Source organism: Bufo gargarizans, chromosome 3, assembly GCF_014858855.1.
Source record: "Bufo gargarizans isolate SCDJY-AF-19 chromosome 3, ASM1485885v1, whole genome shotgun sequence".
In the NCBI taxonomy this organism is placed as follows: Eukaryota; Metazoa; Chordata; class Amphibia; order Anura; family Bufonidae; genus Bufo; species Bufo gargarizans.
In genome coordinates, this window is record NC_058082.1 from 79,133,063 (window position 1) to 79,150,924 (window position 17,862).

A 17,862-nucleotide genomic window follows, 5' to 3' on the forward strand; every position below is an offset into this window, starting at 1 on the left:
GGTACTAAATATATGGGTACAACCAAGCTGGGATGAAACAAACCATACTGCTAGTTAGCGTAACATGTCCAAAGTCACAGTGAAGGACATTATTGGAAATGAAATAAAGGCAAATGACATTGTATAGAACTCCTTGGGATATGCTGGAATATTGAGCATGATGTCTGTGGGCATGTGGCCAGCTGTAACACTGCTCCTAGACATGGTTAATGGAGCGTGCAGTACAGGGCGGCACATTCGCAGTGTCCAGGTGTTAGGTGGGCCGAGTGGATGAATGTCAATAACTTAACCGAGCGCTGAGCTGGTTTATTGCATTGCCACTTAATCGTTTTTGTTTTTGCTGGCTGTGACTCTGTACATTAATAACGTATTTAATGGAAGGAGCCCATTCTATTGCTGGCAGACTCTTAATGAATAGCATGTATTCATTATGCAGCAAGAAGTAATGTGGCCACAAGTATTCTGTAGATCCCAGAGAAAGTCATTTATATCTATAGAACGTTCCCAGGAGGACAGAACACTTCAGATTGCTGGCTTTTCTGCAGTGTTTCATTTCATCTTTTTCATTGAACCTGCACAGTTCACAGCAGTGGCCTAGATGTACTAATCCTATAGACGGTGTGAGTGTAGACCGGCCGTCTAGACCTGCAGCAGACTTATCACAGGGAGGGCACATGTGGTGCAGAGACAGACACTTTTCTCTGATTCCATACCAACTATTCTTTGGCTTACTTTGAAACAGAAATTAAAGGGTTATCCAACTCCTGAAATGCCCGGGCCCCTAACACACAAGGCACTTACCTCGCCCCCAGGGGCGTAGCTGAAGGCTTATGGGCCCTGGTCCAAGGGTTCAGCTTGGGCCCCCCCTTCCCTCAGTGTTTTGTGGCTAGGGAAGCACATAGCCTTCATGCTGCCCGCGGCAAAAAATTGAAACCGTAGGCCCCCCCAGCACCCCCCATGCCAAATTCTTGACCTAACCCCTTCCCTCCAGCCAGAGCTATAACTTGACCAGCATGCACTTTCTATACTGGTGTCTTTCTATATTACTGGTATCTTCTTATGTGGCACAAGGGTCTTTGGGCCCCCTCAGGCTCCTGGGCCCGGTAGCGACTGCTACCTCTGCACCCCCTATAGCTACGCCCCTGCTCGCCCCCCGACACCCGCTTTGCTTTTGACACCCGCTGCATTTTTCCGTTGCACGGATGAAAACATCCGGCATCGGGGAGGGTGGCATGGGCTGGTGGGTTTGTTTGGAGGGGGGGGGGGGGCATCTAATAGCAAGCCGTGACAGGGACAAGCCTCCCTTGCATTGCAGGTGACACTAGGGAGGCTCGTCCCTGTCACCGCCAGCCATTGGCTGCCACCTTTCCCCCCCGACGACGGATGTTTTCATCTGCGCGACAGGGAGATGCAGCGACGGGTGTCAGAAGCAACGCGGGTGCCGGGGAGCAAGGTAAGAACACTGTGTGTAAGCGGCCCCGGCATATTGGGGCCATTTCAGGGGTCGGATAACACCTTTAATTCCAGAATTGTGGGTCAATTTTGGCATAAAATGATGCATCTTAGGTCCTCTCCCTTTCCCATGAAGACACGCCCATTTCACCTAAAGCGGTTTTCTCACTTACGTTGTTGTTTTCCGGGGTTGAGATCCGGCAGAGGATTCTCCAACAGCTGCACACAGAGGATATATCATAGGCATGATGAGGAATAACTGCTTATATTTTAATTAACCCCTTCCCGTTCGACCCATGTAAATTAATGTCTACTGGCGGCGACCCTGTGACAGAAGCCTGTTTAGTGCAGTTTTTGTAGCCCCCACACCCAGTGCCATTGGACGGATTTGGGATGTTGCTTTCATAGCTCAGTTTAACGCTGTACATCGGTCACATGACCTAGTTGTAGTACCAAGCACTGCCACTATATGATGTACGGCACTGTCCTTCAAAAATGCTGCGAACCTGCACCACAACAGAGCTCCGGTGACCAGTGTCTCCCTGTCATAGATGATCGGTGGAGGTGTCAGGATTTGGACCCCCAACCATGTGATAATGATTACCTATCCTGAGGATAAGTCATCATTATCTTTTCCAGAATAACCCCTTTAATTTATTATACCCTTTGTGCTATTTTATTCATAACCAGTGTTACAAGTATCTCTATAGAGGGGCATAAAGTTGTGGAAAAGACAGACATTTTTTGAAAATAAGCTTTTTTTTTTTTTTTGCTCATTTAAAGGCACTTATCGGTCCTAGGCCAAAGCAATGTTTGTACCAAAATCACTCTGAACTATTAAATTATAGCAATTTTTTGTCATTTAGTCATTTTCTTTTAACAATGTAATGTCCTCTTGTTTTATTGCGTTTTTTTTCACAGTTTTGTGGTGTATTGTTCAAATGCTCCTGTTTTTTGAGGCAGTAAATACTGAGATCTATTTTTGCAGTTTGTGGTTTTTCTTCGTGTATTGGTAGGTAGTGTACTTTCAGTAACATAGTATGGATATGTCACCCTCATGAATGGCTTTTTGATTGTTGGTTCCCAAGACACAATATAATTCTACCTGTTTTTTAGGGGCGAAAAAATCAGCAAGATGTGGGTGGGGAAAACGAGCTGAAGAAGTTTGATGGTGCTGGATATGACAAAGATCTCGTTGAAGCGTTAGAGCGTGACATCATCTCTAGGAATCCCAATGTCCATTGGTATGTACAGAATAAGTAATATTGCAGTGAATTTGATGTGCAAGAATCTTGATGTTGCCGGGTATTTTTTTTACTTAATAAGTCCATCTTTGCTCACATTTACTTAAAGGGATTGTCTGACCTTGGGGATGACAACCCCTGGGTTCCTCCCTTTTTTCTCCACAACATAAAAAACCCCACTCACCTGTCTGCTGCTCCATTCCTGGACACTTCTAGTTCCTGGAGGACCAGGAAGAAACTTGGTTGCGTGACTGCTGCGACCAGTCTTAAGCCTCCGCAAACACAGCGGCTTGAATGGTAGATCAGTGCTGTCACGTGGCGTTTAAGTCACTGTGACAGCGTATTTTTATGCAGAGTTAAGCTGATTGGCAGGCTCCCAGTAGCCGTACCCTATGCACCTGTTATCAGCTCTTGAACCATTGCCCCCATCAGATATATCTGGGCCCCATAGGAGCAAAGGGTCAGGTCCCAAGAAGATCTCATTATTTCCATCAACCTCCATACATTCGGTGGACAATTAAGGAAAACTTCTGAAGCACAGTGACCCACTGATTTCACAGTGAAGAGAATAATGTGATGCCTGTATACCCTTTCAGCTGGGCTCCAGACAACAGTACCACTGGTTGGTTAAGGTTATTATCTGTGGGTAATAAAGTGGGATTTATTTTGGGAAACTTTCTTTTTTACTCGACCATGTCTCATGTTGCCATACAAGCAAATCGAAATGGTACTCTGTTCTAATACATTTGACCGGGGTGGTCATTCCACATCCTCACCATCTGATCACAATAGAAATCCTGTATAGAATAGTAAAAATAGTATCATCTGACTATTGGGTGTCCCTTATATAATTTATTATCATTCAACAACTCTGAGCTTTGAAGTTTAGCTGTTTTATATGTACATGAAGAACACTGTATGTGGCAATTGTGTGACCTGTATATGGTTTCTTTATCGGTCTATCCTTCTGCAGGCTCCAATTCTAATTATTTATCCCTGAGCTCAGCTCCAGAGTTGGTAGAAATTACCTGCTGTAAAATACTTTTTTCATCACAACCACTTTAGCAACAATCTCAATGTCTTTCTCCTTACATTAGTAACATAGTTTATAAGGCCGAAAAAAGACATTTGTCCATCCAGTTCATCCTGTTATCCTGCAAGTTGATCCAGAGGAAGGCAAAAAAAAACTGTGAGGTAGAAGCCAATTTTCCCCACTTAAGGGGAAAGAAATTCCTTCCCGACTCCAATCAGGCAATCCGATAACTCCCTGGATCAACGACCCCTCTCTAGTACTTATAACCTGTAATATTATTACCCTCCAGAAATACATCCAGGCCCCTCTTGAAGTGAATTCACCATAACCACCTCCTCAGGCAGACAGTTCCATAGTCTCACTGCTCTTACCGTAAAGAATCCTCTTCTATGTTTGTGTACAAGCCTCCTTTCCTCCAGACACAGAGGATGTCCCCTCGTCACAGTCCTGGGAATAAATAGATGATGAGAGAGATCTCTGTACTGACCCCTGATATATTTATACCTAGTTATTAGATCTCCCCTCAGTCGTCTTTTTTCTAAAGTGAATAACCCTAATGTTGATAATCTTTCACTGTACTGTAGTCCCCCCATTCCAGTTATTACTTTAGATGCCCTCCTCTGAACCCTATCCAGCTCTGCTATGTCTGCCTTGTTCACAGGAGCCCAGAACTGTACACAGTACTCCATGTGTGGTCTGACTAGTGATTTGTAAAGTGGTAGGACTATGTTCTCATCACGGGCATCTATGCCCCTTTTGATGCAACCCGTTATCTTATTGGCCTTGGCAGCAGCTGCCCGACACTGGTTTCTACAGCTTAGTTTGCTGTTCACTAAAATTCCTGGATCCTTTTCCATGTCAGTGTTACCCAGTGTTTTACCATTTAGTATGTACGGGTGACTTTTATTATTTCTTCCCATGTGCATAACCTTACATTTTTCAGTGTTAAACTTCATCTGCACTTATCTGCCCAAGCCTCCAATCTATCCAGATCCATCTGTAGTAGTATACTGTCCTCTTCAGTGACAATTACTTTACACAGTTTAGTGTCATCTGCAAAAATGTATATTTTATTGTGTTAGCCTTCTACAAGATCATTAATAAATATATTGAGGAGAATAGGGCCCAATACTGACCCCTGAGGTACCCCACTAGTCTAGTGACAGTGACGCCATCTGAGTGTGTACCGTTAATAACCCTCTGTTTTTGGACCCTTTTTGAATATTGGCACCACATTTGCTATGCGCCAATCCTGTGGAACACTCCCTGTCAGTATAGAGTCCTTAAAGGGAACCTGTCACTGGGATTTTGTGTATAGAGCCGACGACATGAGTTGCTAGATGACCACTAGCACATCTGCAATACCCAGTCCCCATAGCTCTGTGTGCTTTTATTGTGTACAAAAACAGATTTGATACATATGCAAATTAACTTGAGATGAGTCCTGTCCCTGACTCATCTCATGTACAGGACACATCTCAGGTTAATTTGCATATGTATCAAATCGTTTTTTTTTTACACAATAAAAGCACACAGAGCTATGGGGACTGGGTAATGCGGTTGTGCTGGCGGCCATCTAGCAACCTATGTCCTCAGCTCTATGCACAAAATCCTGGTGACAGGTTCCCTTTAAATATCAGAAATAAGGGTCTGGCTATGACATTTCTTATTTTTTTAGGATAATGGTGTGTATGCCATCTGGTCCTGGCGATTTTGTCTATTTGAATCTTTTTGAGACGCCGCTGTACTTCTTCCTGGGTCAGAGTGGGGCACTTTTAATAGGGAATTTACTTTTACATTCTGCATTTCATCTGACAGTTTATTTTTTTTAGTGAATACAGTGGGGGGAAAAAATTGAATAGCTTTGCTTTCTCCTCATCACTCTATGCAACTCCCCCCTCATTACTCTGTAAAGGGACAACACCTTCAGATTTATACTTTTTACAATTTATATAATTGAAGAACATTTTAGGGTTAGTTTTGCTCTCTTTGGCAATTAATCTCTCGGTCTCTAGTTTGGCTGCTTTTATTTGTTTTTTACATATTCTATTTTTTTCCTTAAAGTTTTTCAGTGCTTCCGTGCCACCCTCCTGTTTTAGTAATTTAGTAATTTAAATACTTTGGACCAGTTGGGAAAGGTAATTGTCTTTGGTTATTGCCAAGAACCTGTTTCCTTTATGAGATGTATAGTTTCAGTTCCCCAGTCTATATCTGGGTAGTTGAAGTCCCCCCATAATAACCACCTCATTATGATCTGCCTCCTCGTCCATCTCGTTTAGTAGTAGATTTTCTGTGGTATATTAGGTGGTTTATAATAAACTCCTATTAGTATTTTATTATTGTTTTTGCCCCCATGTATTTCTACCCACAGTGACTCCACATGTTCATGTCCCTCACTTATATCTTCTCTGACTGTGGGCTTTAGACAGGACCTTACATAAAGGCAGACCCCTTCTCCCCCTCTCTGGTTTTGGCAATCCTTTTTAAACAGACAGTAACCCTGTACGTTAACCGCCCAGTCATAACTATCATCCAGCCATGTCTCAGTTATTCCCGCTATGTCATAGTCCTCCTCACACATCACTAATTCCAGTTCCCCAGTTTTATTAGTCAGGCTTCTGGCATTAGTATACATACATTTAAGAGGTTTATGTATATTTTTCCCCCTAACCTTTCCTTCTGAACTGTTCTAGTCCCTCCTTCCATTCCTCCCCCAGTCCCACTACCTTGCCTCCGGTCTCTATCTGCACTATCTTCCCATCCTATAATGTAATTTCCCTCCCCCCAGTCCCTAGTTTAAACCCTCCTCCAACCTTCTAGCCATCTTTTCCCCCCAACACAGCTGCCCCTTCCCCATTGAGGTGCAGCCCATCCCTACGATGGAGCCTGTAGCCGATAGAGAAGTCGTCCCAGTTCTCCAGGAACCCAAACCCCTCCTTCCTACACTAGTTCTTGAGCCACTTGTTAACCTCCCTAATCTCCCGCTGCCTTTCTTATGTGGCTCATGGTACAGGTAGTATTTTGGAAAACACTACCTTTGAGGTCCTTGCCCTAAGGTTGTGACCTAAATCCATAATATCATTTTTAAGTAAGGTTGCTCCACCTGCCTCTAACTTTGTCATTGGTTTTGATATGGACCATGACTCGTGGATCTTCTCCAGCCCCTCCCAGTAATCTGTCAACCTGATCCGCGATGTGTCGAACTCGACCGCCAGGAAGACAACACACCGTTCGACGAGCCTGGTCTTTGTGACAGATTGCCCTATTTGTACCCTAATAATTGAGTCTCCCACTACCAGCACCTGTCTGGCCTTCCCTGCTCTACTGGTCCCCTGCTTACTGGAGCTGATTCCCCTGACTGGCAGAGGAAGTGTCCGGCTGCAGCAGTGCGCTCCCTGAACTGACTTCCCCCTCATCTGCCAACCTTGCAAACTTGTTGGGGTGTGTCAGATCAGGGCTAGCCTCCATGGCACTCTTCCCTCTACCCCGCTTTTTAACTGTTATCCAGCTACCTCACTTTCCTCAGCCTCCTCGCTACCACCCTCCCCCACATCTACCCCATAGAGTGCTTGCTCAGTGAGCAGCAAACTCTTTTCCAAATTGTCAACACTTCTCAGTGTTGAATTTCGCCTGGTTAGATACACGATGTGCGATTGCAAACAGGCAACTTGCTCACATTTTGAACAAAGATATGCACCCTGAAACGGCTGTTCCAGGACTGCATACATTAGACAAGATGTTCACTGGACTGCGCTGTCAATAATGGAACACATACTAATGGGGATTACGCAAGAAAAGAGAAAAAATACAATATAGTGGAGTGATAAAAATCTAACTTACTGTAGTCCGCTGCTAAAGTCCCTAAATCTGAAGTCACGTAATCAAAAGTCACACACTTAATACAAACACACACTTGAAATCAAACACACGAGCGCTCACAAGCTCGCGTTGTTTGTCTGCTTGTATAAGTGCAGCCCTCAAATCAGACAGTTTTTTTCCTCTGGATTTTAACATGTGATATATATATATATTAGCTTATATGTATATATAAGCTAATAATATAGGTAAATTGTGCTGCTTTAAAACGGTCATCAGTATCGCTTCGCGATGGTCCCCGACCCAGGGCTCCAGTGAGCACAGCGCCATACATTGTATAGTGGCTGTACTTGGTATTGTAGCTCAGCCCCATTGACTTGAATGTGACTAAGCTGCGCCTAGGCCATGTTACTGTTGCACATTGACATCATTGCCCTAGGAAGAGGCGCAAGCTCTCATGGAGTGCAGCAGCCTCTACCAACAGCTGATCGGCGGGATTCACGGGAGTCGGACCCCCACTGATCAGATATTGATGACCCATCCCAAGTATAGGTCATCAATATCAATTCCCGGAGAACCCTTTAACTGAGATATGTTTCCATTTTCTTCCTTATATGCTGATTTTTTTATTTATTTAATTTTTATGACCCCATAAGCTCACCTTCCTCTTCTTTGCCCATCTTCCTTACTAAGCTGGTTATTGGTAGTCAGCCATGCTTATTTTTTCCTTTGGGTTTATATTTCAGCATGAGAAAAGTGGCCCTGACATTTTATTATATCTGCCCAAAGTGAAATAAAGAAATTTAGCAGCATGAATTGCGGCTTCCTGTAAAGCGGTTATGTTGCGCGCTGAATGCACTGATGCAGGAAAATCCACGCTCTTTAGAAATATACTTTTGGAAATTGTTACTGGCTTAAGTGATTAACGTCTAAACAAAGCAGAGCTGCACTTAAGCCCGCAGAATCCTCCACCTAGCCGGGAATTTATATTTTAGTCTCTTGAAATGTAATATGGTATTTAGAATAAAGCAGAATTTAGGGCTAAAATGCTTTTGTTTGTTCATAAGGGAATTTCTTGGTATTCTTAATGAAAGATAACATGACAATTGGCAAACAAAACTTCAAATATCAGCTTTGGCGCCTACATTAGAGCCACAAATCGGAGAAAGATAGATAGAAATCCTGTTCTGATTATTTACTTAAATGGGTTTGTTAACCCACACATTTCAAACTCCCTTGTCTGTTTATTTGGAAGACTTTCTTTCCTTTCTGTGGGTGGACAGAAGCTCATCTCTAGCTCTCACTTTACATACTTAAAGGGATTCTGTCAGCTAGTTTGAGCCTATAGAGCTGTGGACGTGTGCTGCTAGATCGGCACTAACATGTCCACAATATACATTTTCCATAGCTGTGAGTGCTTTTATTCAGTAAAAAAAACGATTTTATATATATGAAATGAGGTAAGTAATGAACCCAAGGGGCTGTTACCAACATTTCAGGAGCCCAGCCATGCCCACTGTGAAAGAGCCCAGGACCCCCCACATCCTCCGAAGCACTGTAATCCTGCGCATGCGCAAGTATGCCGCATGTGAGTGCCAGCATGGTGTTCCTTCCCTGTGCTGTCATTAGCCTCAGGGAACGAACTGCGCATGCGCTAGCTGGCATGCGCGAGATTATGGCGCTTTAACTATGTGACATCAGGAGAGCAAGGAGGAGATTCAGAGGATGCAGGCGGTGATGGGCTCCTTCACAGTGGACGTGGCTGGGCTCCTGAAATGTTGGTAACAGCCCCTTGGGCTCCTTACTTGCCTCATTTTGTATATATACAGTCAGGGCCATAAATATTGGGACATCGACACAATTCTAACATTTTTGGCTCTATTCACCACCACAATGGATTTGAAATGATGAGCTTTAACTGCAGACTGTCAGCTTTAATTTGAGGGCATTTACATCCAAATCAGGAGAATGGTGTAGGAATTACAACAGTTTGCATATGTGCCTCCACTTGTTAAGGGACCAAAAGTAATGGGACAGATTAATAATCCTAAATCTAACTTTCTCTTTTTAATACTTGGTTGCAAATCCTTTGCAGTCAATTACAGCCTAAAGTCTGGAACGCATAGACATCACCAGACGCTGGGTTTCATCCCTGGTGATGCTCTGCCAGGCCTCTACTGCAACTGTCTTCAGTTCCTGCTTGTTCTTGGGGCATTTTCCCTTCAGTTTTGTCTTCAGCTAGTGAAATGCATGTTCAATCGGATTCAGGTCAGATGATTGACTTGGCCATTGCATAACATTCCAATTCTTTCCCTTAAAAACTCTGTGGTTGCTTTTGCAGTATGCTTTGGGTCATTGTCCATCTGCACTGTGAAGCGCCGTCCAATGAGTTCTGAAGCATTTGGCTGAATATGAGCAGATAATATTGCCCGAAACACTTCAGAATTCATCCTGCTGCTTTTGTCAGCAGTCACATTATCAATAAATACAAGAGAACCAGTTCCATTGGCAGCCATACATGCCCACGCCATGACACTACTACCACCACCATGCTTCACTGATGAGGTGGTATGCTTAGGATCATGAGCAGTTCCTTTCCTTCTCCATACTCTTCTCTTCCCATTACTCTGGTACAAGATTATCTTGGTCTCATTTGTCCATTGTTCCAGAACCGTGAAGGCTTTTTTAGATGTCGTTTGGCAAACTCTAATCTGGCCTTTCTGTTTTTGAGGCTCACCAATGGTTTACATCTTGTGGTGAACCCTCTGTATTCACTCTGGTGAAGTCTTCTCTTGATTGTTGACTTTGAGACACATACACCTACCTCCTGGATAGTGTTCTTGATCTGGCCAACTGTTGTGAAGGGTGTTTTCTTGACCAGGGAAAGAATTCTTTGGTCATCCACCACAGTTGTTTTCTGTGGTCTTCCGGGTCTTATGGTGTTGCTGAGCTCACTGGTGCGTTCCTTCTATTTAAGAATGTTCCAAACAGTTCTTTTGGCCACGCCTAATATTTTTGCTATCTCTCTGATGGGTTTGTTTTGTTTTTTCAACCTAATGATGGCATGCTTCACTGATAGTGACAGCTCTTTGGATCTCATCTTGAGAGTTGACAGCAACAGATTTCAAGTGTGCTATTTGCATTTGGAATAAACTCTGGACCTTTTATCTGCTCATTGTAATTGGGATAATGAGGGAATAACACACACCTGGCCATTGAACAGCTGAGAAGCCAATTGTCCCATTACTTTTGGGAGGCACATATGCAAACTGTTGTAATTCCTACATCGGTCACCTGATTTGGATGTAAATACCCTCAAATTAAAGCTCATAGTCTGCAGTTTAAGCACATCTAGTTCGTTTAATTTCAAATCCATTGTGGTGGTGTATAGAGCCAAAAATCGTAGAATTTGTCGATGTCCCAATATTTATGGACATATATATATATAGTACAGTACAGACCAAAAGTTTGGACACACCTTCTCATTCAAAGAGTTATCTTTATTTTCATGACTACGAAAATTGTAGATTCACACTGAAGGCATCAAAACTATGAATTAACACATGTGGAATTATATATATATATAACAAAAAAGTGTGAAGCAACTGAAAATATGTCATATTCTAGGTTCTTCAAAGTAGCCACCTTTTGCTTTGATTACTGCTTTGCACACTCTTGGCATTCTCTTGATGAGCTTCAAGAGGTAGTCACCTGAAATGGTCTTCCAACAGTCTTGAAGGAGTTCCCAGAGATGCTTAGCACTTGTTGGCCCTTTTGCCTTCACTCTGCGGTCCAGCTCACCCCAAACCATCTCGATTGGGTTCAGGTCCGGTGACTGTGGAGGCCAATCATCTGGCGCAGCACCCCATCACTCTCCTTCATGGTCAAATAGCCCTTACACAGCCTAGAGGTGTGTTTGGGGTCATTGTCCTGTTAAAAAATAAATGATGGTCCAACTAAACGCAAGCCGGATGGAATAGCATGCCGCTGCAAGATGCTGTGGTAGCCATGCTGGTACAGTATGCCTTAAATTTTGAATAAATCCCCAACAGTGTCACCAGCAAAGCACCCCCACACCATCACACCTCCTCCTCCAGGCTTCACGGTGGGAACCAGGCAAGTAGAGTCTATCCGTTCACCTTTTCTGCGTCGCACAAAGACACGGTGGTTGGAACCAAAGATCTCAAATTTGGACTCATCAGACCAAAGCACAGATTTCCACTGGTCTAATGTCCATTCCTTGTGTTCTTTAGCCCAAACAAGTCTCTTCTGCTTGTTGCCTGTCCTTAGCAGTGGTTTCCTAGCAGATATTCTACCATGAAGGCCTGATTCACACAGTCTCCTCTTAACAGTTGTTCTAGAGATGTTTCTGCTGCTAGAACTCTGTGTGGCATTGACCTGGTCTCTAATCTGAGCTGCTGTTAACCTGCGATTTCTGAGGCTGGTGACTCGGATGAACTTATCCTCCGCAGCAGAGGTGACTCTTTGTCTTCCTTTCCTGGGGCAGTCCGCATGTGAGCCAGTTTCTTTGTAGCGCCTGATGGTTTTTATGACTGCACTTGGGGACACTTTCAAAGTTTTCCCAATTTTTCGGACTGACTGACCTTCATTTCTTAAAGTAATGATGGCCACTCGTTTTTCTTTACTTAGCTGCTTTTCTCTTGCCATAATACAAATTCTAACAGTCTATTCAGTAGGACTATCAGCTGTGTATCCACCTGACTTCTCCACAACGCAACTGATGGTCCCAACCCCATTTATAAGGCAAGAAATCCCACTTATTAAACCTGACAGGGCACACCTGTGAAGTGAAAACCATTTCAGGTGACTACCTCTTGAAGCTCATCAAGAGAATGCCAAGAGTGTGCAAAGCAGTAATCAAAGCAAAAGGTGGCTACTTTTGAAGAACCTAGAATATGTCATATTTTCAGTTGTTTCACACTTTTTTGTTATGTATATAATTCCACATGTGTTAATTCATGCTTTTGATGCCTTCAGTGTGAATCTACAATTTTCATAGTCATGAAAATAAAGAAAACTCTTTGAATGAGAAGGCTTATCCTTTGTGTATACGCTAATAAAATAATCATTTGTTGGTACCCAATCTCCTTGTGTGAACAGATATGTTCTGCCGACAAACAATGAATCTGTACAAGGATGAATGATCATAGTTGGGATAATTGCTGCATGTAGCTCACACGAGTGGCCAATTATTGTGAACAAATGGTTCATTCCTAATAATTGTGAAAAGTGAAGTAAATGTAGGACATGTAGTGGCCCTGATATTTCTTAAATCCTGTATTTAATTTTAATAGGTTTAAAGGGATATATCCACAGAATAGGCCATAAATGTCTGCTAGATGCTGGTTCCACATCAGACCTCCAACCCATGGAAGAAACAGTTCCAGTCACCTCTCTATTTAAGGGGTTTTCCAATGCTAACATAGACCTCACCTCCCAGAGTGGCTGACCCACGGTGGTGACCATACTTATTTGGTCACTGCTGCTGGGTCTCTGTCGCTCCCAGTTCTGCTATTCCTATCCATGCTGCACTTACATCAACATCTGTCAATGGAGGGACACGTGTGTGTGTGTGTATATATACATACACAGTATATATATTTATGTCTGTAATAGGCACCATAGTTTTCACCCTATAAGAAACACCTGCCTATAAGACACACCTATAATTTAGAGATGCTGCTCATATCCACACTCTTCTAGTCCAGCCTGCCGCATTCTGTGCTGTGACCCAAAGCTCACAGCGTGAGGTCGCAGCACGCTGACGTCCTCACTCTGTGCGCAGTAACAGCATAGCGAGCAGCCGAGGATCATAATGGAAGCGTTCATTAGTATTTTCCCCATAAGATGCACTGACATTTTCCCCCCACTTTGGGGAAGGGGGGGGGGGGGGTGTCTTATAGGGCGAAACTGTTTTCTCTTGTCACATTCCCTTAAATGATTGTTGCTCTTTATATTCTAAGGTGTGTATATTAACCTGTACGTGGCTTCGTCATTCCATGGAACCTTGTTTTCTTCCTTTTTGTTGTATTTTTAAGAACATAAGTGAAAAAACATATTGTGCAAAGTTTTTCTTTTAATTTCTTTTAACTTAAAAACTGTGCATTCTTGAGTGGCTCTCGAGGATCAAGGGTTGTCTTAAAGAAAGGGCATTTTGACACTTTTTCTCTTTCTCCTTCTATTACCTCTTCATGTTTCAATGTCCGTTCTCATTATTTCAACAACGTCCCGCTTATTCTCTTATTACTTGTCCCTCATTAGGGAAGACATTGCTGATCTGGAAGAGGCAAAGAAATTATTACGAGAAGCTGTAGTCCTTCCTATGTGGATGCCAGATTTTTTCAAGGGGATCAGAAGACCATGGAAAGTAAGAAAAAGAAATAAGACAATAAATGGGTTGTCCAAGATAAATACAAACTACAGTGGCAGTAAATGTCATAAAATAACAAAAAAAAGGTCATGCGCACCCTCTTTTCGCTCCTGCTGCTTCCAGTGTAGTGCTTTGTTCCTCCAGGCTGGTGTTTGTTTTCCTGGCTACAGCAGTGTCATCCCATACACAAACAAAAACAAAAAACACAGAAAAAACTAAGATAAAAACATCCTTCACAGTATGATCTATAAATGTGCGGCTGTCACTGGCCATATTATTGAAGAAAATCACAGAAACAAGATAATAATGCACTTAGTAAAGTAGATGCAAACATTATATATGGACAAAGTCCTCACTCTGATATGATACAATCTGAGACACTTAGCCAATATATTTTGATCAAAACACATCTCTGCCCGCCTACCAAGCGCCAAAGTGGTCTCAGGTCAGGCGGATCCTACGCTAAACCTACCTAGGCCATTGGGCCTCTATGTACCACCTAATCAAGGCGCTCTATTGGATAGGAAGGGCAAAAGTGCAGAGGAATGCTACTCCCAAGATAAAATAGGAGCGCAGACTGAACATAGATGCCCAATGGCCTAGGTAGGTTTAGCGTAGGACCCGCCTGACCACCTTGGCGCTTGGTAGGTGGCACAGATGTGTTTTGATCAAAATATATTGGCTAAGTGTCTCATATTTTATCATATCAGAGTGAGGACTTTGTCCATATATAGTGCTTGCATCTACTTTACTAAGTGCATTATTATCTTATTTCTGTGATTTTCTTCAATAATATGGCCAGGGACATCGGCAAATTTATAGATCATACTGTGCAGGATGTTTTTATCTTAGTTTTTTTCTGTGTGTGTGTTTTTTTTTTTTTGTCTATGTAGTTGCTTGAGGGAGTGGCACCTTCAAGTGTTAATGCGCACCTATTTATCTTGGGAGTAGCATTCATCTGCACTTTTGCCCTTCCTATCCAATAGAGCGCCTTGATTAGGTGAACATAGAAGCCCAATGGCCTAGGTAGGTTTAGCGTAGGACCCGCCTGACCCAAGACCACCTTGGCGCTGGGTAGGCGGGCACAGATTTTATCATATCAGAGTGAGGACTTTGTCCATATATAATGCTTGCATCTACTTTACTAAGTGCATTATTATCTTATTTCTGTGATTTTCGACATCCCATTCACATCATATCACCGCTGCAGCCAGTCATTGTCCTCAGCAGTGATGTCCCGTATACTGCTGAGGCCAGTGATTGGCTGTATGGTAACCTATGTGCATAGAAGGTCACTGTTGCAGCCAGTAATATGATGTCAGCACTGCGGGACAGGATTGCAGTGGTGGAAGGGGAGAAGACTTTAAGTATGACCTTACAGTTATTTTGTGATAGTTACTGCTGCTGCCAGAGTTTTTGATTATCTTGAACAACTCCTTTAATTATATAATTGTAGAATTTTTTTCTCATCTGGAGATGAATCCTCAGACTTCCCAAATCATTACCTGGGTCCTGGGATACAGAGATCTTGTGGTATCGGACTGTCTGCCTCCTCTGATCCCTTAGCTCACTCATCTCTAGGTTGTTGTTTTTTTTGTACAGATTTCATAAATCAGCTGACAGTGTATTTAGTGCCCTGGAGCAGGGGTACTGTAAAGTCTGGACATTTGTGGACATTTGCCTATTTCTACTATGTTTCACCTGAAAGATTTAACTTGTACTGTTTAATAATACTGTGTAACTGCATTTTATATATATATGTTGCGATATACAGGTGAAACTCAAAAAATATGAATATTGTGCAAAGTTCATTTATTTCAGTAATGCAACTTAAAGGAAACCTTTCACCAGGATTTTGCGCATAGAGCTGGGGACATGGGCTGCTAGATGGCCACTAGCACATCTGCAGTACCCAGTCCCCATAGCTCTCTGCGCTTTTATTGTGTTAAAAAACAGCCAGCACCGCCCCGCGTCCTCCGAATCTCCTCCTTGCTGGCTGACGTCACAGAGCTGGAGCGCCGAAATCTTGCGATGAGCGAGCTAGCGCATGCGCAGTGTCGGCATCATGTTCATTCCCTGTGCTGGCATCAGCACAGGGAACGAACTACGCATGCGCTAGCGGTGCTGGGCTCCTTTCCGCTTGACTCATCTCTGGCTACAGGACTCACATCAGGTAATTTGCATATCGATCAAAACTGTTTTTTTTAACACAATAAAAGCGCAGAGAGCTATGGGGACTGGGTATTGCAGATGTGCTAGCGGCCATCTAGCAGCTCTATGCACAAAATCATGGTGACAGGTTCCCTTTAAAAGGTAAAACTAACACATGAGAGACTCATTACATGCAAAACGAGATATTTCAAGCCTTTATTTGTTATAATTTGGATGATTATGGCTTACAGCTTATGAAACTCCAAGGTAACAGTTTTGAGGTCCCCTTTGCTGAGGGGGTATGGATCAATTATCTGACTAGAGTGTGACACTTTGAGGCTAGAATATTGAACCTTTTCACAAAAGTCTCATTTTAAGCTACATTTATGCAATTCCTTTTAATTTGCATTACTGAAATAAATGCACTTTTGCACGATATTCAGTTTCACCTGTATATCCTGTTTATTTGCACTGTATTTGCAAGGCTCTGTGGAAAGGGTTAATGCATACTGAGAGACTATTGAGAATTTGCATAAGAAGCTGGCAATTTTCCACAGCTACCATAGGGTTTAAAGAAGCATGTTTTGGAGTGAAAAAGTCAGACTTGTTTACCACCAAAACCAGATAGATTGACCTTTTGGATGTCTGGTTTAGCTCTGTTATTATGTCTGGAAAAACTGCTGTGCCAATGCCATTGAGTATCATTGAAGCTCTAATGTAAGTCTATGAGAGATGGAAAGTGTTACAATGTATCTGTTTGTGCTGAGCTTCTCCACTTCACCCTTCCCACTAGAAGGTTCCAGTCTAGCTAGAAACTGTATATAAGGAGAGCAGTCAGAGCCCCTAGTGTTCTGCAGTTAGGGACCAGTGCTTGGAGAGGAGACTCATGCCAGTCTCCATGAATGACCAAAAGAAGACTCTGAGATGGAGATGCTGAGCCACAGACTATGGGGTCACTAGCCCTGTGACCAAGGAGCCACCCAGACTACTAAGCTACAGACCGTGGACCTCCATTCTTTGACCAGGGTACCAGTCTTCTGAGAGAGAGAGAGAGAGGAACAGCTAGCTCAGGCCCTTCCTCAGCATCAAACCCTTCTTCTGCCAGGGAGGAGACTGGAGAAACCAGCCCTATGCCTCACCTGTATTATTTTGCATCTGAATTCCTCCAGTAAAGAAGCACCCTGGTTAACTGCAGACCCTGACTCTCTGGACTTATTTGCCATTGGGGTGCACCACGCCTTACCATTGTTTCTGGAGAGCAGCAACACGTGGTGACACCTGGACGGTGTCCGGGGGACAAAGTGTAGCGTTGGGGCCACCCCAAACCTGCCCACTGCATGCTTATGTTTCTCTTAGAAGTAATCTGAATGAAAAGTGACCTAAAAATGACCAAATACAACGTACCCGTAATATTTATTGTAGGAAAAAGTACTGCAAAATGTAATGTGTTTTTATTCTTTATTTCTTTAGGGTGTTTTAATGGTTGGACCACCTGGTACTGGTAAGACCATGCTCGCTAAAGCTGTGGCTACAGAATGTGGAACAACATTTTTCAATGTTTCCTCGTCAACCTTAACATCGAAATACAGGGGAGAGTCTGAAAAGTTGGTGCGCTTATTATTTGAAATGGTAGGTTTCTTTAGTAGTTTATTTCATACTGTGTTAGTGCAACTGTGATGTCTAAATAAGATGATCAGATTTCTTCCCAAACCTTTCAGGTCATTAGTCTTAGGGATGAAACAGACCATCAAACCCAATTCAATGGCTGAACTGTA

General features: G+C 43.0%; 1 protein-coding gene across 1 annotated transcript in view; it reads left to right on the forward strand.

Moving 5' to 3' along the window:
* The window catches only part of KATNAL1 (katanin catalytic subunit A1 like 1), a 79,587-nt gene that overhangs the window by 38,255 nt on the left and 23,470 nt on the right, over nt 1-17,862 (forward strand). Inside the window, exons 4-6 of the mRNA XM_044287252.1 lie at nt 2,569-2,696; nt 13,828-13,933; nt 17,558-17,716. Of these exons, the coding sequence (XP_044143187.1) occupies nt 2,569-2,696; nt 13,828-13,933; nt 17,558-17,716 (393 nt within the window). The remainder of the gene's footprint in view (nt 1-2,568; nt 2,697-13,827; nt 13,934-17,557; nt 17,717-17,862) is intronic.